The sequence below is a fragment of the Coloeus monedula genome (assembly GCF_965178545.1).
Source record: "Coloeus monedula genome assembly, chromosome: 2".
Lineage (NCBI taxonomy): Eukaryota > Metazoa > Chordata > Aves > Passeriformes > Corvidae > Coloeus > Coloeus monedula.
In genome coordinates this window covers 84,943,784-84,967,629 of record NC_138782.1, presented here as the reverse complement: position 1 = coordinate 84,967,629, position 23,846 = coordinate 84,943,784, and the positions used below count along the sequence as shown (strand labels likewise).

Genomic DNA, 23,846 nt, shown 5'->3' with positions numbered 1-23,846 from the left:
AATTTAAGGCAAGTCTTCTACAATCCAGGAGCGCATGTGTTGGGATTTTGCTCTCTACAAACTTCAAACTGGGATGGGGATGAGTCACAGCTGTTCAGCACAATCACTGTAGCCACTCCAATACATGGTATAGCACAAATTTTGGAGAATAGTACACACAGAATTCAGCTTAAGCTGCTTATCTGTAGGATGCAGACTAAAATAATACAGTTATCCAGCCTTTGATAAAGGGTGTGACAGTGATGCCACATTCAGCACTAGCAGAGACCTCATCTCACCCAGTATAAGGAGAGGGTCTCTATCACTTCTCTTCCCTTGTGCTCTCATTGTCCCACTCTCCTTGGCTAAATGCAAGGCTGCTGTCAGCCATTTAAGCTACTAACATTTAAGTGTTCAACCTGCCTCAATTAAAGCAACCAAACTGAATGAACTCGAAGTTTAAGTAGCAGTAAGGAACAAGAAGCATAGCCTGAAATATTGCTTAACTTTAGTACTGCTGAAGACAGCAAAAGAAACTTTAGGCAGACACTCATACTCAGTGAACAGTACAAAAAAATAAGGCTATGTGGGAGGTAGGAAAACAAAGAACATGGAAAGAAGACAGGAAGTTAGCTTGTACTTCAGTATATTGCCTCCCTTACAAATCACTCTAGTTTTAACTAAAACATCTAAAGTACTAAGAAATCTTGTGAACAAGTATTTTATTCCACTATCTACACCCAAGGAACATAAAAGATTTCAAACACATTTCTCAGTATTGCTCTAAAGTAACACGTTTTTCGAATTCTTTATTACCAGCAAGTAGGTCTGCAGAAGCTGAGGAACTAGAAGCAGCCTGGGTTGTTGGCTGGGGTTCAGAAGCACTACTTCCAAAAGCATCTAAAGGGAATTCCAGAAAGCATCAAGAAAAAGTGAGGAGTTCAATATTAAATACATCAATTCATCAGTTATCGTAAACAAAAGATGACAAAAGAATAACCACTTCATAAATCAGAAGAAGAAAATGAAACTGCTTGGCCATCCGTGTTGCAGAGCAGTACCATGGATGCAAAGTTCAGGTGGAAAAAAGGATGTGCAACAAACCAGCACTTGAAAGATATCTCTTCTCTTTTATTTGGGCCTCTTCTCAGATACAAATCCCAGCATTCAAGACAACTTTGGAGATGAATGGATTGGTTGAAATCACATGAAATCTTTTTAGAGGTATTTCTCACTAATGTTTGAAATTCACTGCCTCTAAGCACCACTTCTGCTTTTAACATGCCTAGAGCTGGTGGTGCCCATCCTAATTTCCACCTTGTCAAATCCAACAAAGATCCTGTGATTCAGATATACCCACTTTGAGACAAGTCACCCTCAAAACTTCAGCTGCTTTGAGAAACAGAACTGAGAGAAAACAGCATGACCACAGAGATTAGCAAAGAAGAAAAGGACAGAGCAGACTTTCACTGGACAGCTGAGGAAGAGCCACACATGCACTGACTGAGAACAGAATGGCAAGTGTCATGACAACAGAACGACCACGCTGACAGCTGATTTGCAGTTCATTACGGTGCAGTTGTAAGAACAGGACATGCCAGACTCAGCCCTAAGGCCACACAGAAAAGTTGTGAGAAGGGGAAAGCCGCAGCTTTCGCAAAGCGCAAAGGTAGTTGAAATGAAGTGATTCAACTCTGAAGTGGTGAGGAAACAAAAATACCCACCACCAAATAGGTCAATCACACCTGAAGAATCCACCTTTGCTGGAGAGGCAGCGGGTAGAGGAGAGGGGGCTGCAAATGCATCCACTGCAGTAAGCATAGGATAAATAATATTTAGTATCAGCAAGGCAACAACGATAGCTAAATATTTCAAAGCTACACGGGCTCCAACAGTTAGAACCACAGATTTGGTAAATTTGGGTAAGAGTCTCCAGAACTGCAAACAGAAAATGTTACATTTCTCACACAGCAACTGAAAACCACAGTACTTTAAAGAAAACATTGCTTATGAAACATTTTCTTATGCTTAGAGGAGGATTTCCCCTCTCAACAACACTTACTTACTGAACTTCAGTGTCAGCCACTTCATGACTTGCATCTTCAGCAAGTGCACATCTTGTGACCAAAGCAGCAAACCCAAAACTTAATATTTCCTAGTATTTCAGTTTAAAGGTGTAAATTGGCAGTAAGTTGATTTTTTTGTTTTATTTTTGGAAAAAAATCCAAGCCCAGGAAGTCTGTGGAATGGCCTGTGAAAACAAGCACTCACCAGATAAGAGATCACCAGTGAGAGAACTCTCAGGCACAGGAGAAGCTCCAGGTTGTGGAGATGAAAATGTATCTTCCAGAAATGAAAGAAAAAACAAGAAGTATCACTCAACTCAGTTTACACCATTGCACAGCCTCAAAGCAGCAGAGTATCGGAAGAATTCTCTCTTTACCTGTACCAAAGAGATCTATGCTAGGAGTAGCATCTGGCTTAGGCGCTGCAGGTGCATCAGGAGCAGACTCAAATAAATCTAAGGCCAAGAACACAACACATCTTTAACTCATTTTTGAAAGGCAGGACTGAAACAGAAGTTTCCAATTTTGCACATCATATTTGAAATTAATAGGCTCTCTGGTTTGAAAGCCTAGCACACAACACGCATGCAACAACGAATTGTTCATTTGGTACTCCTGACAGATCAATCCACCAGAATCAAAGAGTTAAAAACAAAATTACCACCAAATATATCTAGAGCAGGAGGAGCGGAGGTGGTGGCGGTAGCAGAAGTGGTGGCAGTAGTGGTAGTGGCAGTAGCTGTAGTAGCAGTAGCAGCAGCAGCAACAGCAGCAGCTGGAGAAGGAGTTGTTGCAGGAACTGGAGTGGCTGCACTAGTTGTAGGGGTAACTACAGGAACAGCAGTCTCTGTTGGCTTCATAGCAAAGAGGTCCAGCTCAGGAGCAGCCTCTGCACTACCTTCGGATGGGGCAAAGGGGTCTTGTAAAAAGGAGAGGGGAAATATATGTGTATGCATACTTAGGATCAGTGAGGGAGGAAGTCAAGAACAAAGCAACTATAGGCAATGCACATACTGCAAATACACGCACGCACACGGAGGAGGTCGCTCTAACGTCTAGCTTACTTATCCAGACATGTTACTTAAGTTTTTCTAAAATAAAGACTGTCTGAAAGGCTGAGCAGTTCTAGTTACTAGAGGGGAGAACTTTCAAAGGCTGTTTGATGAGGCCAAAAAAACAAATATAGCAAAAGACTATCCAGGCTACTGCTTACAACTCAGCACTGACAGAACCATTCATTAGCACTACCAATAAACACAAAGTCACTGGGACTTGGAAACAGGCAGTTTTGTTAAGCATGCTCTTCAGTCTAAGGTTTGTTTTTACCAATTGCAAACACTACAAAATTTTCAGGAAAACACACTGCCATGTAGTTTAAACAAAAAAGAAAAAACAAAACAGCAAAACAGCAAAACAAGAGACTATCTAATGACATAAAACCCACCATTTCCTGAGCATGCATCAAGAGCTGCTGCTACAGGGGTTGGGGTAGCTGGTGCTGCTGCCCCTTCAGCTGCTGCAGGGGCTTCCCCAGGAGAAGCTGCAAAGGCATCTTGGGTGCAATTTAAGAACAGAAATTAAAAAAAAAAAAGAATAAAGAGAAGAAAAATATAATAAAAGAACCAAGTTAAATTGCATAGGTAGATCCCCTTATACAACATGAATTACTCCAAAGCAAGACAAGTCATGCAGCGCAAAACGCTTTGTCTCTCCCCCAACCCCACACAAGCAGGTTCTAGACAGGGTTTGCAGATGGAGCTTCTTGGGTTGCCCACAATAAGCACAGTGAGTGTAAAAGAAGGCATTATTCTCATTGTATAAGGGTTCAGAGCAGCATGCTCATGTACTACCCAAAATTAACTAATTAACAAAATTAAAACTTAAGAGCAGATGTTAACAACTTGCATGCTCAAAGCCTGTATTACATGTGACTAATCTGCAACTGTGAGTTTACTTGCATAGTGCTTTGCACTGTTATGAGTAACAATCCAATTACTCTGGCAGATATATGCATCTACCATTTCTAGTCTTTGAGCCAAGTCAGTCATGCAACATCTGAAAAATTGAACTTACTTGTTTCTTAACAGTATTCCAACTGGATCTTTCTGAAGCCATAACCTGATGTATAGGTTATATTTACTCAGCTTGCTTCAAACAGATCAAGATTGTTCATCTTAACTGACGGCTGGCCAGCCATAGCCTGTCTGTTCTTTCAGGATCACTTCTAGGCCAACCAGTCAAGTTAGGGAAAACAACTAGTTTGGGGTTTTGGAATGACTTGCTCATGAGGTTTCTTTGAACGTTTTTTTTGTCTGCCACTTGCTTTTTGCCTGTTTTTTTCTTTTTGTTTGTCAGTTCCTAAGTGGCATGCTTACATTTCAAGCTATGAACAGCATTATTTCTAGGCTTAAACCAGCATTTGTGCTCTTAATTCTATGAAGTAGCCCTAATGGACAGTGCCATTTGGACTATCCTCATAGGCAAGCACATTCTTCACAAAAAAACCCCTGCACCATGAGGATTAAATACTTCAAGATGCTTGTAAAGGACATTTTTCTACTGCTACAAAAGTTAGCAAGTTTAAAAAAATCTGTTAGGGAATACTGCAATTGCACTGTCAAATTAGCACAGGAAAAAGCTTAACATGCTTTAACTTGAATGTCAATTTTAAAATGAAAACAACAATTTTAAAAACAAAGTCGTGCCAGGTAATCTAAAAAAGCTCAAAAGAACATGCATATCGAAACTTCAACAGAAGAGAAGAAAGCCCACGAGTCTTCTACAATAGAATTAAAATGAGTTAGTAGCAAAAAAGGCCTGCTAATAAGCCATTTCAAATATAATTCTATTTTCCAAGTAACAGGGTTGTTCAACAACAAAACTGGATGGCAGTTGTCCAAGTAAAAACATCAGAACATCCCAGTGTTGTATGTATACCAGACACTGGCGTGCACCACAGGGAAGGAATTCAGCACTGAACTGAAGAGTTTTGCATCATCCTGCTCGAGAAGATGTTTTGTGTAACGCCATGTGTGTTCAGTTTTGCTCTACAGGGTCAGCTTTCAGATGAAGGGGCAGCGTGGGCTCTTTTGAAAAAACATATTTGTGCCCACACAAGCTTGTAGGCCAACAGCACAGACATTGGTCAACCCCACTTATAATTATTTCCCAGAATGAAAGGATGGACTCCAGATGACATCTAAGGCAGAAAATCAGAATGCATAGAGCTAGTCATTAGTTCTATGTTGGGATCACTTCAGCCTCAGAGTGACACCTACTCCTGTCCAGATGTAGGCTATTGAAGTTCCACATGTAACAGTCATAGATATTCAGGTGGGCACAAGTTCCTTCCAGCCCACAGATGCAAGGAAACAGATAGTTTGGCACCAGCTTTATTATTTACTGACAGTTCTGAGTAAGGTTCTTGCCAAGCGTTGTAATTTTTTATAGCATCAGACTTGGGTTAAATGGCAGGTGGGATAAACACCTAACTTCATACTGGAATCTAAATGAAAAATGTCATAGTAAGAACTCTTAGTTACTCTGAGAAGTTCAAGAAACCTACATGAACATAGTGACAAACCAACCTGAAGAGGTGACCCTACAACCCTCAGTTTAAACCAAGGGTTTGCCATTGGGTTTTTCTTAAGTTAGCACTTATTCTTTTCAAAAAGCTCTGCTGCTCCCGCACAGTTGCCCTCTGCTAAAATCCAGCATAACATGCAAAAATGGATACAATTAAATCTGCATATTTTACTATTAAAAAAAGGGACAGTTTATTTTCTTTTTTGTTCCTCCATATTGGTGTAGTAACCCTACATTTGCACATTCAGCAATGCAAGAGATTTTCTCCCTTTAAAGCTGTTACTGTATTCATTACATTTTTGCATCTCCTGTTTCAAAAACGAATTCAGCTTTTGACTTCTAGAATCAAGTAACATATGGTCCTCACTTGAATTTCTTGACATCCTGAAAACTTAAAGGGATGTTGCTGAAACCTTTGCAAGTTCACACTGCATGGAACATCTACCAGGAGTGACAGGTATGTATTATGTACTGCACTACACTTGAATTCATAAATATAGCTCTTACTGAAATAATGTGCAAACAAGGGCTTTTCAAAGTTGTTAAATACTGAAGCAGTGCTTCCCTACATCTTGTCTGCAGACAAAGTGTTCTTGCAGAGTGATCTCTTTCATCTCATAATTTCAGGCTTTATTTGATGCCACAGCATCAATACATGACAAATTTACTCACAGAGATGATACCACTGACTTATAATCATCAATGTATTACGCAACAGGTGAAACAATCCTGTGGAAGTCACAAGTAGAGGAAAGATCATTGAACTAAAGTGCACACAAGAAACTGTTTCCAGAGTTTTCTCCCTCTTCATTACTTTTTGATATAGAAAATCTGTCCTGAGTTAAAAAGAATTATTTCACTATGCTCAGAGCTAGGAAATAATAGTAATTATGCAAAGTGTCTGTTGTTTGTTTGGGTTTTTTTAACTATGTGCTAGCTTGCTATACCAGCATGTGCCAGCACAAGGTACATTCATTAGCCCTTTACTGCCAAAAGTCTTCATCACTTTGCCTGTAGTTTCTTTACAGGGAAGACCATAGTTCTGTCCACTTACAATTCAAGTCATCTTAATGCCTCATAACTGGCATTTGCACAGTGTCTGCCATGACTTGTTACTTGCACTGATTACAGAGTAATCCCACAACAAAATGTAACTCAAGAGCACACTACACATGTGCAAAAATACCGTGCCCAAATTCTATTACTGAGTGCCATATCAAGGTATTTTGCCTTTGTTCTATCTTTGCATTTCTCCCTCTCAGGAATGATTCCAGCTGCACTTTGAAAACAGCCTCCTCTTGCCCATCTTTGAAACACAGTAAGGAGTTCCTCAAGTTGGCCCAGGTAACTGAAAGCTTGTCTATTAATCAGACTGAGTTCTTTAAAAAAGCTATGCTAGATCAATCCTGCATTTCTCATCTGCTTTCCAATACCATATTAGCAATGAAGACATAATGCAGAGCTTATCTCTCCAAGACAAAGCCCAGTCCTAGGCAGCATGCAGGCTCTTATCAGCTGAAGTGTCAGCCACACAGTGCAGTCAACAGTTATTCCAAAGCCTCCTCTGCTGCTTCTTCCTTCAGCTTGGCTACCTCCTTCCTGCAGCTGTCAGCTTCTTTCCCTACACAGACACTCCCTGAAGACTCTTTCTCCTGAGATCACTGCTCCTGTACCTTCTCCTACCACACCTTACCACAAGAAATTGTGTGAAGCACTGGCAAGCTGCAAGAAGTTAAGGTGACCTTGAAGACTGTATCTCCAGCACACCTCAAAGGTGAAATACCTACTTAATAGGATTAAGTGTAAGCATATCTAGCATCACAAAAACTAGAGAGTAGCAGTGTCTGCCCCAAAACTACCTCTTCTTGCACAGTCTTAAGGTAACAAGAAATGTTAGTATATGATGCTAGAATACAATTACAGCACAGCCTTCAGGGGAAAAAAAAACAACAAAGAAAGAAACAAAAAACCTCAAACCATGAGCAGAGAGATGGAAGTTCAATGTAAACTCATGGATCTTAAAAGGGTCTTGAAGTTTTTTTGAAAAGTGGGTGTCTTGAAGGCACTGCAAAAGTATCTTTACTGCTGAGTGTGTTTAGAGATTTCTCTTCTTGAGAACCAGAGGTTTTCTGCTATCATAAATAACAGAACCTTGCTTCATTCTGAAGTGTTCCAGGGGAAAAAAAAAATCAGTATGCATCTAATATATATTCCACTGGAGATTTATAGCATTTGAGAGACAAAATACATTCTCTTTAAAGGAAGAGATCAAGTCACAGAAGTCTGCATACCACAAAAGTGAAATTCTTTCCCCACTGAAGGGTGAAGCTCCACTTCTTAACATGTGTCACTAAGTTATCTAATGATCAGTTAAATCTCTAGAAACTAAACACATCCAGGTCTTTGCCTGACAAGCCTGGAGGCAGGCATGTGATTTGGCAGCAGCTGTTTTTCCAGGCACAGAGTAGTGGAAAAGGTAGAAAAGAAGATTGCATCTTGTTGCTGTGGTACTGGAACAACAAGCACAAATAGGTGTTTTTCTAATCCTGTTTCAAGTTCACAGTGATTTCTATCCATTTAACTATTGTTTCATTTTTCAAAAAGTCCTATACCTATTACTAAATTAATTACTAAATTACTAAATTAATAGTGCAATTTGAAGGTGTGGTATCCAAGACTGGCTCAACCTCAGTGCTTACATTACCAGAAGTTTCACACTCTATGCATCTGCAAGGTTGTTAATGAGCACAGGCCCTGGCTTCTGCAACAGGCTCCTGAGAGCAACCAACATCAGACTCTCTCTCGCTCCTAGTGGCATCCAGGACCTTGCCCATGACAATTTGAAGCTACTTCTCAACTGGCTGATCTTGTGGCACTTGGATTATTATCAATCTTTGTAAAAGGAGGGGTAGGTAGCATGTAGGAGCTGTATTCCTTTCTTACAGCTTTTCAGCACTTTAATGGGGGATATTTTGGTGCTGTCTGTTGAAGCCAGTCCTAAACAACCTTCTAACTGGGAACTTTCAGTCTTTAGGAAACACCTTTGCAGTCAAGCTGTTTATGTATGAGACCTCTCCGGCACTCCTGTCAGTAGAAGTGATAGATAAACAAACCCCACAGAGAAGATACTGGAATTCAGTCTTGATAGCAAATAAGTTATTACTTATTCCTGACATCCCCCTGTCATACTGGAAGTATGCATGAGAGAAGAGAAAACTAGAAAAACAGAGTGGTCAGGTGATTTTAAACATGTTAACAGTTTGTAAACGAGAAGACTTCTCCATTACTGGGCTAGTATATTGTTCAAAAGAAATGTAACTTTTGGCATGCTGTTGGGAAGCCTCCTGCTCCACAAGAGTAACAAGAAAACTGACAACATACAGTGGGAAATGTATTCTTACTCAAATGGATAGCAGATAACATTAGAAATTGAATGAGCAGGACTAAACACTAAGAATATGTTTCCTTTTTTCCTTTACATATTATTATTTGCATAGGTGGCATTTAGTACAAATTCATCAGCACTTCAATTTACTGCAAATATTTGTGAAATAAAACCCAGATTCAAGACTGCTGAAGTACAGTAATTTCAGCTGGCTCTATACTCGATTTACAGGAGATACCCAAAAGAAACACAACACAGCCCAAGCATGACAAGTAACAAAGGGGCAGGACACTGTCACATCCATCCTCTTCAACTATGAGAGCACAGCTGCTTTTCCTAGAAATTGTAGTACAGTGCATATTTATTGAATAATGTGGAAAAAAATTCCTGCTTACTCCCATGTGGACCTGAGAACTACTGTTCTTAGCTGTTCAATCATATGGTAACTCAGTCTTAGGATTTACAGTTTCCCATATATTTTTCCATATATATGCAGAGTCTATTAGCTAAAAGCACAGCAAACAGAAGTAGTTGGGCAGTTTATATTTCCTGTTCCATCTAGCACCCAACACACAGGCACTTCTGATACAGCTGGTTAAACCAGAGGCCTTGCTACACAGCTGAGCTCAGTATTGCTTCAACTGCATCATGAACTGGTGTAGAGGACTACAGCAACCCAACTAACCTCCAAAGAGATCCACTTCAGCAGTGGCAGCAGTGACAGTGGTAGTTGTAGCGGCAGCAGCCGTAGTAGTTGTAGTATCAGGGGTTGGAGCAGTAGTTGCAGTAGGCTCTGAGGCAAATGGATCTGAAATCTGTGGCTCAGAGGTAACACCGGAAAGTGCAGCCAGATTATCTATATGCAACCATGTAATGAAGATCAAACAGGAAAGGTAAGGGGAAAGGCAGAGACCACAATCACTCAGCTCCAGAAAGCTGGAGCTTTTAGTAAGGAGTCTTCACATACAAAGGTCTTAGAAATCAAAAATACTACTCACCCTCTCCCAAGAGGTCTAGTGATTGTCCATTAAAATGACAGCAGAATAAAAAAACAGAGCAATTAGCAGAACTGCCAGATTGAAGATGTTCTTTAGCCAAATGTTCATTCTAAATTACATGTCTAGGTTATGTCTACAAACATAATTTCTACAATTGCTTTTCTAACATTCAAGAAGTTATTCTGACATGACAAAGCTCAATCTGTTTAACAACTCTTCAAAACAGAACCAGTACATGCCTAGAACCCTTCACAGAACAGGCACTAAAGCAAGGGTACCTTAGCAGCGAGCAGCTTGCAAATACAGTGTTAAGTTACTTCAGGATATGATAAATGGCATCCCTAGTCCCGAAATATATTCCGAGAGACAAACAGGTGGTGGTTCTTGGACTTGGGACAACTGTTAAGTGCTAAATAAATAAATAAATAAATAAGTAGAGCAGCTCCTCTTTGAAAGCTTTTTCTGCATTTATGATAGAGCAAACATGTTCTGCAGAAACAACTAACTCTGTTAACACTTGCTATAAGGAGTATGAATGTTGACAGCATAAGCATAAGCAGACTGGCTCTGCTCCAGCTTTGGTTCCTTAGTCAACTGTTTCTGGAAGCCAATGAAGCATCTCTAATGACAGACTTTCCTACAATTTGATGTCCTCTGAGATCAGCCAGATTGAGCTCAAACACAGAAGTTTTGCCTACATAAAAATCAACCACAAGATATAAAAACATGTGAAAACTAATGAGTCTGTCCTATCAAATTTTTATTCTGTAGTTAGGATAGTCTGAGTTCAACAACTATTTGTTTACTAACCAGTAGCTCAGTGCTGCTCCTAGATTCATTGCACACATAACAGGGTCATGGGTTCCTCTGATCCACACTGAACAGCAAGCAGAGTCCTGATGCTTGACTGTGGGTCAGCATTTGGAAGCAAAATGATTTGAGCAGGCATAGCCCTATCTTCACAAATTTGTCTTTATTTTACAACACTTGTAAAAGTGGCAGGAAAAACCTACATTTAGGTTCTTTACAGTGTTCGTAATTAGTTCCTCGGGCAAGCTCTACTTGAGACTGACTGCACAACTGAACTAAGTCAAAACACCATTCTGAAAGAGCAGAAGAGTACATTAAAAATGCAGCACTCTGGTATCCCATTACTGCACACCTGGTGGATGTCTCACAGTTAGACTTGAGATAAACAAGTGTTGGCAAACTTTTAAGTTCTATTAGCTTAGTATTCAATACCTTCTTAGTATTCAGTTATGTTATAGAACTTAATACAGTGGAATTACAATTATCCAGCACCGCAATCTACGCTTAGTCTTAATATGGGAATGATTAAAACCAGTGGGGTTTTGTATAGTAATATTAAAGGAACAATATTGTTAGCAAATCCATGTTCTAAGGCACACAGTAAGGTAGTTCAGAGCAGAAATTCAAGTCAATTTGCTTTTACATCCAAGAGTCAAACCTCACAAAGATGCAGACTTCGACCTACTGTCTTTTTTGTAATACTATAGTCTACTCTGCCTGCCAAATACCTATCTCTTCTTGCAGTATGCTGCAGGCAGCATATTACCCTATCTTGAGAGAAGTGTAGATTTTCACGTTATAGTTCATTTGCTAGATGACATATTGTGCATTCAGAAATACAGTAGGTATACAACAAAATACACAGTGTACTGTACATACCCCTAAATATAGTCCACTATACTGAATATACAGGCAAAACACAGAATCAACACTACCAGTGAGACTGAGGAAAGCAGGATTATTTATTGTTGACATGTATTGATTCTGCACCATGAAGTATTTGATGTTCACATTTTCCTGGCTATTCTGAACTGCAGCACTTCTTCCAGCTTCCTCCCTCTACTACTATTTTCTCATGAGTTTCCACATTAACTTGCTGTAGCCCAGAAGAATAAGCAGCTCAAGTGGCAGGGAGGCATGGTTACACATCCTCCCAAAAGTCCTGGGTGGAAGGAAGGTCATCTTGTCCAGCCTCCTGCTCAGAACAACAGTGCTCCCAACACCAGATTAGGTCAGTCATGGCTCTGACTAGTCAGGTCTTGAACAATCTCCAGGAATGGAGAGTTCACTAGCTCACATCATGGATCTGCCTCAGTACTGCCCTACCCTCCCAGTGAAATATTTTTATTCTTTCAGAGAGTTAAAAAAAAAAAAAAAAAAAAAAAGCAAGCAAGATTCCAGGGCAGTATCAGGTCATCATACCTGGACTACTGCCAGCAGTAAAGCAGCAGACAAAGCTGAAGCTTACTAAGTTACCAAAATGCTATCCTGAAAGATAAGTAGTCTTGATGAGGGTAGTGACAATTCTGGCCACAGGAAAATAGTTAGCTGTCCTTTTCTGTCATGGAGCAAGACTAGGTGCATTACTAATCAATTTTAAAGTTTTAGTAATTCAGAGGAATAAAAAAACCTCAGTTCCAAACTATGGGTGTTTTGTCCAAAAAAGAAAAAAAGCAAACCAAATCAGCCTACAATTTCCATGCAAAGCAGTACTTTAAATATTACTGGCTATTTATTTATACTTCTATTATTGCAGGAATGAGCAACTGCTTAAAAAAGTTAGCTCTTTCATGCTCTTTCAAACATCTCAAAAGCTTGTATTTCAGTGCTTGGCAATGACGAAGTAAGACAAATAGGACACAATCAAAATACTGCAGAATAATTAGTCCCAGGCATCTTAGAATAGATGATTCTTTGGTCTTGCTTTCTGGGTAAGATTACCTCTCTGTTAATAAAATTGACATTTGCTGGGGAAAAAAAGAAATTAATTCAACAGATTAAACTGGAATATGCAATACAATGTCTACATGGCAGCCCTAGCTATCCTCTCATAATGAAGTGGCTGAAGTACAATGTCATCTGTAATGAACTACAACTAAGAACGGAAGCAGGGACTGCAGAAGCCACCAGTACCCAGTATGAGCACTGACAGCAGAGTCAGCATGACTCAGTGTTGCATTCCTGCTGGCAGAGGGCTGATGAGTTCATTAAGCTGCCACACAGGATCTCCTAAGATTACCCCACAATGGGTTTACAACTGTGCAAATTAAATCACATTTACTGGCCTAATTCCTTGTTTTAACAGGACAGGAGTGAACACTGCCTACATTTACTGTGGTCTTCCAGATCACCAGCTGCTAGGGCTGCCTGGAACAACAGGGTCAGATTTCAGAGAGCTGGTTAGCTATTCCTGTTTGAAAGCAGTTAGCCCTCTACTTCTATTTCCATATTATTATTCTAAGTACACAAGGAAGATACTTTATTAAAATATGTTACAGCTTCTCAGAGGTAATCACACTTGCAGCAGAACTAAGTTGCAACCATTTGCTTTACATGCATTTTTGTTTCAAAAGCTATTTTTGTTCCTCCTCCTATTGATCTGTGGGCTTTGCTCTATGAACAGAAGAGCTGGTTTCTGCCCCCACCCTGCCAATAAGCACATAAGCAGTTCTGGTTCTTCTGTTTTGAAGTGCCTACCCTACCTGCTCACCTTCATCCATCCCTTTCTGCTCACTTTTAGTCACATTTAGCTGGCTCCCCCAGCTTTGCAGTCAGGCCCTTATAAGCAGATTATACTATTATGCATATGCCTGGAAAGAAAAAGTAGCCTTATGCTGCAAAGGGATGCCTGACTATCAGGTCAGCAGAAGCCTGGGAGTGAGTTGGGAACATCCTGCGCTAGCAGAGGAAGAGGCAGACTTCAGCTCAGCCAGGCAAGAAGATGGAGACTGCAAGAAGAGATGCTGATAGTGAGGTTTCTCTACCTCCCCATGAAGTGCCTCCAGCAGCAGCAGCAGCAGCAGCACCCACAGGAGCAGGTGCTGGAGCTGCCTGCCCAGTACCAGCAAAATCTGGCTGAAGATCCAAAAGATCACTGGATGGTTTGGAAGAGCTGCCAAGAAAAGGAAGAGAGACATTAAATACTGGAGGAATTTGCCATTTCAATCAATTTTTTTTAAAAAGTCATGACTGGGTTATAGGAATTAACCTTAGTTTGGATGAAATAGAGACATTTTTTTCAGGCCTTAGGATTAGAGAAGTGGCCATAAGTACCTCTAGTGTAGTGAGTCCCAAGAATACATTACAACACAGGATGGGAGCCTTAACTTACTTCCATTTCCTGATAATGACCTTGCAACAGACTACAAGACGTACAATTATTTTAAAAAAAACCCAAATAACCAAATAAAAAAAAACCCAACCCAAACCCAACTAACCAAACCAAAAGAAACCCCACTACAACACCCAAACCAGAAAATGCAAAATCCCAGGTGGTCCCTAAAAACAGAGAAAATAACTGCTGTGACTGACACCAGCACCATTCTACTTCCATATTACACCAGGCCATGTCAGAAAGCAAGAAACCTGCATCTCCAGGCTATAAACAGGCTGCAGGTAGAAGAGAACTGGCAAAATTTCTGTGGGTTACGGCAGTCAGGTAATTACTTAGGAAACCACACCTTGTTCATCTAGAACATTTAAATAACAAACAATAGAAGCTCTTTCTTCAGGGAAGTTCTTCACCTGACACTTAAATTAGTTACATCTTACAGACTTTTGGGTCAAGCTTAGAGTTTTTACGCCTCTGGAGTTCAATCACCTGGCTCTTTACAATGAGCAAGAGTGCTTTGTTCTGGTTTTGAATTGAAAGCAAGGTTCAGATTTTCTCACAGGTAAAATGTTTATTTTTTTTATTTTAACCTTCAGAAGTTCATTATCTTTGTGCTTCATTAACTGATTGGAAAAGCAGGAAAAGAGAATTCAGCAGTTTAGAAAGGGATTCCTGAAGGTCAGCAAAGACTACTTGGGATTTGCACATTACTTCAGTTTTTCAATTAGAAGTTTCTGTATAGTATTTTTGGTTTTCGGTTTTTGGGTTTTGTGGGGTTTTTTTTGTGTTAAGAGTTTATTTGTGATCTATACTGGTAGAATAATGTAGATCATTGAAAACTGATGTACACTACTTGTAAAAGAAGCAAAGCCTTTCAGGCAAGCCTCCTGTTGTATGACTTTGGAACCCACACCAAGCTCAGTAACTGAAATACACTTTTTAACTTACCTGACTGGAGCAGCTGTAGATGAAGTTGCAAAAAGATCAACTGGAGGAGATGTATCAATAGTTTTTGCTGGAGTAGAACTAGGAGATGTAACAGTTGTGGCTGGAGAAGACTGGAGAAATATTTTAAATATACATTCAATATCCCAACATTTCTTCACAACCAACTCATGCACAGATGCACATACTTTAAAAACCCAATTTTGACATGAGGCCTTTTTATTGTGAGCTGTTCTCTCCTCTGAAAGAATTTAAGGAAGACCGGGCTAAGTTTTCAGATGGTCGTAGAGCTGAGAAACCCCAGGGTGACTCCAAAGAGGGAAAAAATTTCTACAAGATTTGTTCTAAAGGGGTTGTTTCTATAACTGTCAGACTCTTCATGTTGTCTATGGAATTAAATAGTTGTTTGCCCTCAACAGCACCTTAGTAGTCTAACCACAGAAATGGTGAGAGAAGAGAAATGGTTAGAAACTAGTTAAAAGTGTGTTTGTAAATCTTCAGAAGAGCGCTTAAAGAGCCATCAACAGCACTCAAGGTTAAGTCCTTGGGAAGATACAAAAGACAGCTCAGCCTATGACTTTGCTTCATCAGCTCCTCCAATTCTGGATAAAGATACTTCAAGTATGGCAAGGACAGCCACCCAGGAGAGTATATCTCAATTCCTCTGTGAACTTGAAGACTCAAGTTACCTGGTAGAGCGTCGATTTAATTCTAAAAGATACTATAAGCTTTGGTACAGCATCTCTCATGCTAGAGAGAGCCTTTTCCTAAAAACTGAAAACAAGTCCTAATTTTAGTACTGTTTGCCATTCTGACCACTTCTAAGAAGGAAAAAGAATGGCAAAGGTGAAGAGATTTTCTTCTGAGTTCTTCTACTGCCATCTCATCATCATAACTCTAGCAGATGGGTGTAAGCTTTCTAGACTCTCCTCAAAGCTTTAGTAAAGTTTGAGATTATAAGGGTCCCAATCCCTCGTGTGCATGAAGGAAGATGTGGTTAAAGTTTTAAGAACGCTTTCTGAACCACCATGTAGTTCTCACTAACTGCTCTCGTATTAAACAGAAGAGTTGGAGGGGGTATTTTTTGCTTGGTTTTGTTGTGGTTTTTTGTAAAGGGCTTTTCAGAAAGAAATTTAAGAACTTTCTCTAGAATCAGACACTGACCCCCCTGCCTTAGATTCAGAAGATTTCATTGAGTTTTTCCTGCACAACACCCATTATGAGACACAGCTATAGCACCTGGCAATGCTCCAGGGATACCAGGAGATACTATTACTAACACCATAAAGCTCATTAGTTTATCTGACACTCAAACCAAGGCATCTCCACTGGCAACCCTTGCTTTAAATTAAGATCAGCAGTCTCACTAATAAAGGTCATTTCTGAAACTAAATATATTGGATGAAAATTTTCTTTTCCTCCTTTCTTCCTGGCTTTTCACATGAACATGGTTTTAAAAGAGTCAGAACTTCCTCCTAAAAAGCTGCAGAGCAGAGGGAGTGAAGGAGTAAAATATTTGGAGGAGAAATACCCTGGAGCAAGTTTCTCAGTGACATGAGAATTAAGGTGGAGTGAAAGAAAAAAAAAAAAAAAAAAAGGGAAACGGAGATAAAAATATGTGTATCTTTTATGCTTTCACAAGGAGCAATCATCACACCCAGGTAAAGTTCCTTAGCATCCTGATGGTACAAGCACCGCAGCCCTTCAGATCAGTGACATGCTCTTACAGGGCCATTATTTATAAAGCCATTAAAAGATGCAATTTTGTCAATTACGTGGCAAAGTCTAAAAAGTAGATTAAGAGATGGAAGTTTAACTCTTTATGCCCTTACAATGTTCTAAACTATATCACCTGAAAAAGAATTATCTAGTATAGCAGCTGGCAGTATTTACCTTGCTCAGAGGAGAAGGGGCCCCAGATCTAGAAAAAAAAAGGGGATTTTCAGATAAGTATAGTTTAGGTCATCAAAACTCCTGCAAAAAGACCAAAACCTAATCATGAAAGTTCTTTGAAGACCTCTTCAATTGCATGCCCTTTACGTTTCTCAAACTTCCATGTGCCACTTTAGACAAGGAATGCAAATTTTACTTCAAATCTTAAATTAATCTTTTAAGCTAACTAGCATCAGAGGATTATTCTGCCTTTTAAATAAGCTCTACTAAATGGAGGAAAGGCAGAGATGCATGCAAGTATCTTGCTTTGGTGCCTACAGGACCCAGTAGGAAAGAGTTACATGGGCAAGGTGTCACTATATTAGAAAACCATGCAACAGCATCAGAACACCACCAATACTAAAGCAGTTATCTAACATAAGTCTTCTGAGGATGTATCAGCAAATTTTCAAAGTCTGCTTTCTTTTAAAGAAAGTCAGAGTTACTTGAAAATAACTGCATTTAAAAGTATGAAAACAGTGAGTTGGAAAGTTCAAGCTGAAAGTTCTCCCACATGCACAAAAATCACACTAACAGTAACTGACAGAGCCTTAATCATAACTTAAAATGCACGTCAGTGCATCTGTTTGCTTTCATTATGAGGTATGAAAATACTGCTACATATTTTTAGAGCTACTTTGATCTAAGAGATGAAAGGAGGAATTGAAGATAAAGCTGCACCAGTATTGAACTAGCATCCATCCCATAAGTTACTTGAATTGGGTAAGTCCTAGGAGCTGTAGAACAGATTACAAGATTTGCAGATCTTCTAATCACAGAAATGACAAAAAAATAACTTAATGACTATATACAAAAGCAAAGAACAGTTGAGCTCAGTTCAAAGAAAATATCTAAGTGCTCAAGAAAATCTTTGAAAAATACACATAACCATGCCAGTAAGCAAGTGATATGTAAAGGTATGTACTTACCCTTCGCTAAATTGCAAGGAAAGCAACAGTAAAAGAGAAAACAGAGGTTTAGCTTAATCCTTCCTAGATTTAGCCATGGCAAGTATCTAGCAAGAAGATGCAAAACCATTAGAAAAGAAATAGATTTTGATGATAAAAGCCTTAGCAGCATGCAAACCCCCAGTTCCTTCAAGTTTTCCTGAAGTAATTTTACCTAATTTTGGAAAGTGTCTAGTTGCTCTGTGTGTTTCCCCCACTACCAGTAATTAAAGAAAAGGTTGCCATTAAGATGACTTTTTAAAAGGAAGGAAAAGCCTTGTCTTACTTATTTTCCAGCTAAGTGACAGAAGGAGGTTGGTGGAGGCAAACCTAAACATGAATTAATCTCACCCTGTCACTCCTATGCCTAGATACATGGTACAACATATATACCTACTTGTTGCCAGGTTTTTTTCCTTCCAGTGAGTTTAGATGTTGCTCAAGGGTCTCCATGAGACTGCTGGGAGCCTTGAAAGTGAAAAGAAAGATACACACCTCAATGTACTGCAGTGATCTAACCATACTTTGAAATCCAGCAGCAACTTCCCTGAAGCCCACTGTGTGTGCTCATTCAGTTACTTTACTTACATCAGTGTGGAAATAGTGCATTTCCATGCTAGAAGTATTCAGGCAAAGCCAGTTTTTAAAAAGATGTTACTGCATCCAAATTTGCAGAGGGAAAACGTCTACCTCCACTATGCAGCACCTGAAGCCTAAATCCAGGATGTGCTGCTCATCATGCTTTAAAATCAGTGTTAAACACTGACAACAGCACAGGCATCCACAGAGTTAATGTCAAGATTCACAGGTTCAAGGTCACACTTTCAGCTTTGCTTGTGGTCAGACCCCCAACACCTCTTTCATGACCAGAGGGTTAGAAAGCATTTGCAGCCTAAATGAAACAAAGTTCTTTCCAATGCCCCCAGAAGGAGCTACCTTTAGCTCAAGACCCCCAACATCAGAAAACCTTATAGCTGTTCTTAGCAAAATGGTACCCTGACACAGGTTACTGTGCAGCTAGATCGAAATGCAGAAAGATTATTATTTTAGACATCTATAAAAAACTAAGCTTTTTCAGGCCTCCCCGATTTTAGGTTTTATTTTAAGCAACTTTTTTGTGGTCAGCAGCCAATACCCACAGGCACTTGCTGTTACAATGGCAGACAGAAAAAGTAGTTGTAAATGCACACTGGGCTTAGCTATTCCAGTATAAAAATAGAGTCTGGATAAGTAGACTCCTAGAAGATCTACAAGCAGAGAAGAAACCCTTGAGAGGTACAGTAGCATATAATAACTGAATATTTCATCAGCGTTACAAGTTCATCAGTTCATCAGTCTCTAAACAGGGAATTCTCTTTATCAGTCTCTTTCAGATCAACCACAATTCCTGACAGCAATATCTATGATGTTTTTCATAAACAACATCTTTAATTTCAGGGCAGACATAATTATCAAACAAGTCAGTTTGTGATGCTTGAAAACAGACTACTCACTGCTCCTATACTGAAAAACCAGCAGACTGGCTGCATCAGGTATTTCAGGATGCATAGCACCTGCTAGTACCAGTGCACAGCTCAGTGTGCATGCAGTGTCTGCATATTGATTTTAGCATTAAAACCAGTAACTTAACACATCCAGAAATTTAAAACGCTCAAAATAATCTTAAATGACATATTGAGTTTAAATACGTCCTACGTACACAAGCAGTGAAGAGACATCTTGACCTTGCTGCTTTTACAGGCATATTTATTAACTTTCAATTCATTTGGGCATAATAAGAATTGGTTAAACATAAGTGACCTAGTTAAAAGAATTCTCCAGCAGAAAATAAAAGAAGAACGGTAAAACAAACTAAAAAAATCCAGACGGATTCAGACTTTTACATATTCAAAAAGGCTATATTGTAAGATACAAGTTGTGTGACTTTAACATGCAAGTAAAAGCTATGTTTAAAAAAAAAAAATTAAAAAAAAGGATTGCATGATTTACTGTTACCAGTTACTTCTAGACACTTTAGATAACTTTCCAATATACTAGTCAAAGGTTTCTTAAAAACCAGCAAGGTAATACAAAACTTATCTATCCAACAGAAATCAGAGAAGAAGCTTCAGAAAATTTCTACCCAGATGCACCAATTTGGAAAGGAAATACTACCTAGTACCCAATTTGCAACACTGAACATTGCTTAATGTCTTCTAGATGCTGTTTTAACATTAGATAATCTATCAGTCAGCCTTGTGCTGGAACCTTAGATTTGGGTTCCCTACTAGCTACTAGGGGCAAAACTGTCATACTTTAAGAAATGCTAGTAAATAAAAATGAACCAAGATTTTTTTCTGCAAATATGCCTTCTCAGTCTCCAAAACTTTGTAGCCAAACTATGAAGTCCAAAGAAGACGATTATCAACTTGGATTGCACTACTGGGACCACTTGTCTGGATTTACAGAGTATGTGCACACAGAGTTTCAACACAGCCAACTTCTGCAGAATACCAACTATTGCCAGGGCTTGCTATAGAAATTTAGGTATACCATTGATACTATGCAGAATTATGTACTAATTATTAACTGAAATTCAGTTTTATTATTCACCTTTTATTTATTTCTCTCTGAAGTATGCTGCTGAGGTCTTATACATAAACTATACAGCATGTTTCAGGCTAGCCTTAGCAAGTGAGTGCCAAGCAGCCTTTGGGAGAACACAGCTGTGACAGACTACCTGAGCAGAGACTGAAGTGGTCAGGAAGTTGGATGAGATTATCACAGTAGATCCCTTCCTTCCAAAAGAACCATTGTATTTTAAAGTGTTGGCTCACGGGGTGGAAGGGACCATCCGGCAGCCATAACTAAGGCGCTGCTGAGCAAGTGCGGCACTGACTGATGATGCAGAACAGGCTGGCACAACACAAGCAGAAGCAGATAAAAATGCCACAGAAATTTATAAAGCATATATCATTAACTGGGTTTAAGGTGATCTCTTCTGGTTTAAGGACTCAGTTCATCACTGACTGGACTGTGTTAAAAAAGAGCCCCTGAGGTACAGAATTAGGGGAACATACTGTGGCAGCTGTTTCAGGATTAGGTCTGGTATTGCACATGCTGCTTTTCTCTGCTGAAGGAGTGGCCAGACTTTATAGGCCCATTGTATATGAAATCCACAAAGATTATAACTCTCCACCTTCTCATAACATCTCACTTTCAGAATTTTTAAGTGGCATTCAACTAAGAGAAACACTATTCTGATGCTGATTTAAACCAGGCTTTCAAGAGGCTATCGAGAACTGCATGAACAAAAACTATATGAACAGTTGGGGTTTGCAGCTGCTCAGTAGTTTGGGTTGCTCTTCTGTTCCAGTTTTACTGGCATCAAAACTGCCACAGGTGAACTCTTCAGCATGGACCTCTTCCTCTAAGTAAATATCCTCTTCACATCAAACACAAAGCCAGGCACCCAGGCCAATTTGCAAGTGATACTTAAAATGGACCAGCAGCTACAGCATCTTAGGTGGCATGCCTTCACCAACATTTGCATTCCTGGTGTGCTTTCCTAATTACAGAACTTTTACTTATTACACAAATCCAAAAAGACTGCAAGAGAAGCTTACCTGTGTAAGATCAGGTATATCACCTTTGTCAATCCCAACTTGCTGTGGAGATAAAAGAGTAAAGGTAAAACCTAAGTGCATTATTCCACTGCAGCAGGCATTAATTTTCTTCAAGCTATAATGCACTCTGTCTTTAGAAAAATACTACAAAGTTGGAAAGCAGATGTCCATCTTTCCAGCAGCTACCTTCCATAACCTGCAGCAGGTTTTTGGTTTTTTCCCCCACAAATTAAAAATCCATTTAAAATAAAAGGATAACAAGATGGAGCAGGATTTCCCACATGTGAAATTCATACTCTATACTGAAATACACTGGCCATATACCATTGTCTCAGAGGACAGGAAGTTAAGTCTAAGTCTGCAATCTTCTATTAATTGCCCTGTTGCTTCACCATGGTTCTTCAGAGTGACTGCTAGTTCAGCTTTTGCAGCAGAGCAGCAAGCTCCAGTGCACCTTGTAATCCTGAAGCAGAGTCACTATAACCCCTGTCCAGAAAAGCTGACCTAGGTCCCTAAAGTACTTTACTCCCTCAAGTTCAGTATTCATATCTGACATTACAAGACATTAGGGAATCTATTAGGCTTCTCCATAGACAAGTGAATTAGCAAAGAAACAAACTTTTTATTAAGCTCATTACTGCTGTTCCGTTATAATGAAGTATGAAACGTGGAAAATGTGCACCCTGTGCCAAAGAGCCAACTACCACAAATGAGAATCCAGCAAAGGAGTTAATTAACCATGTAATATTCCTATTATCCACATAAGAGGATGATAACAAGGAACAAAACCAGGAAAATCTCACATTACAGTTAACCTAATGTTGGCTGCAAAAACTAAAAAAACAGATTTAAAAAATCTGCATGTTTTTATTCCCAATTGCTGTATCTTCCTCTAATATTCAAACCTGTCCTAGAAGTATGCATTTATTACAGCATTTCTCAGAAATACTGGTACATTTGAAGTCATGTCATCTATTAATTTAACCAGGAAAGTTGAGTTTGGCTGCACCACAGAGCCATGTAGAAGTCTTAAGCAGGGCTTAACTACAAGACCTGAACAAGCAGATCCAAGATCCAGATCCGTTTATACACACTGAGACAGATGCTTAACAAGTGCAATTAATACTTTGCATTGGTGCTAAAAAAAAAAAAAATCACCAAGTACTTAAGTGCCAGACTCCAGAAGACTGAAAGCCACTTACCTCTGCAACTTTAAGAAACTCTGATACCCTGGTCATTCGAGTTAGAAATCGTTTGTAGATTTCAAGAGCATCTTTACATTGTCCCTTTTTCATTTCAAAAAATTTCTCTAAAGAAATAATGCAGTAAATTTCAGTTAGAATGTCTCACATACGGTCTTACATCTGCAACTCTAGTCTTCAGAAGAATCACCTTTCAAGAATATGACACTACATTAACATTTACTGCTTGGACATTAATCTAGTGGCATCCCTCTTGCCTACTATAATTTAGAAGCTGGGCTTGCTGAGCTGCTAAAGAATTATATAGACCATCAAACTGAACCCCAACTAGCCACAGCATTGTGTGTGATGTCAACCACTTTTTTAAAGACTAGAAAGTAAGCAGATGAAGTAGCTACCCAACTTAAAGTTCAAAATAATTAAGGATACTTAAACATATATTAATATATGTCCTCTCCAAATTGTCTTCACTCAAAAGAACTGCACTTTTTCACTTAAGTAGTTCTCTAAGGTCCACCTGTGTCCATTATTAAACACAGCTGCCACATATTTCAACCTGAACTTAAGCTTTAAGCAGCAGTAGACAGTGAAATTTCAATTGAATTTTTATGCCCAACCCATTGTGTCATGCTGGTGATCACACCAGGCTGCCTGAGCTTCAGAACATGCTCATGCCTCCTTTACACTTTGTAGGCTGATGGTAGGTAGGGTTCTGGAGGGGATCCCATTTTGGAATTCATGCTTTCAGGCAGATCAGGAATGTTATTCAGGAGTGTATTACTTCATACAAGGCTACCACATAACTTTATCACTCTCTACAACTACCTGAAAGGAAGTTATAGCCAGGTGAGGGTTGGTGTCTTCTCCCAGGCAACCAGCAACAGGACAAGAGGACACAGTCATAAACTGTGCCAGGGAAAGTTTAGGTTGGGCAGTAGGAAGAATTTCTTCACAGGAAGGGCAATTAGACATTGGAATGGGCCGCCCAAGGAGGTGATGGAGTCACTGTCCCTGGAGGTGTTTAAGGAAAAACTGGATATGGCACTCAGTGCCATGGTCTA

The 23,846-nt window shown here is 39.4% G+C and overlaps 1 protein-coding gene across 24 annotated transcripts in view; it reads right to left on the bottom strand.

Moving 5' to 3' along the window:
• Positions 1-23,846, bottom strand: part of SNAP91 (synaptosome associated protein 91) — a gene marked incomplete at both ends in the record, with an annotated part of 63,239 nt that overhangs the window by 14,580 nt on the left and 24,813 nt on the right. For 4 of the 24 annotated variants that reach the window (XM_082299715.1, XM_082299714.1, XM_082299725.1 and 1 more), the window contains 14 exons: positions 796-879; positions 1,704-1,787; positions 2,251-2,322; positions 2,423-2,500; positions 2,707-2,964; positions 3,490-3,597; positions 9,701-9,871; positions 10,014-10,028; positions 13,808-13,935; positions 15,103-15,212; positions 16,993-17,020; positions 18,376-18,446; positions 21,584-21,625; positions 22,786-22,892. In XM_082299715.1, the coding sequence (XP_082155841.1) occupies positions 796-879; positions 1,704-1,787; positions 2,251-2,322; positions 2,423-2,500; positions 2,707-2,964; positions 3,490-3,597; positions 9,701-9,871; positions 10,014-10,028; positions 13,808-13,935; positions 15,103-15,212; positions 16,993-17,020; positions 18,376-18,446; positions 21,584-21,625; positions 22,786-22,892 (1,356 nt within the window). Of the gene's footprint in view, positions 1-795; positions 880-1,703; positions 1,788-2,250; positions 2,323-2,422; positions 2,501-2,706; positions 2,965-3,485; positions 3,598-9,700; positions 9,872-10,013; positions 10,029-13,807; positions 13,936-15,102; positions 15,213-16,992; positions 17,021-18,375; positions 18,447-21,583; positions 21,626-22,785; positions 22,893-23,846 lie in introns of all 24 variants that reach the window. The other 20 variants (XM_082299717.1, XM_082299719.1, XM_082299734.1 and 17 more) reach the window with 16 other exon arrangements.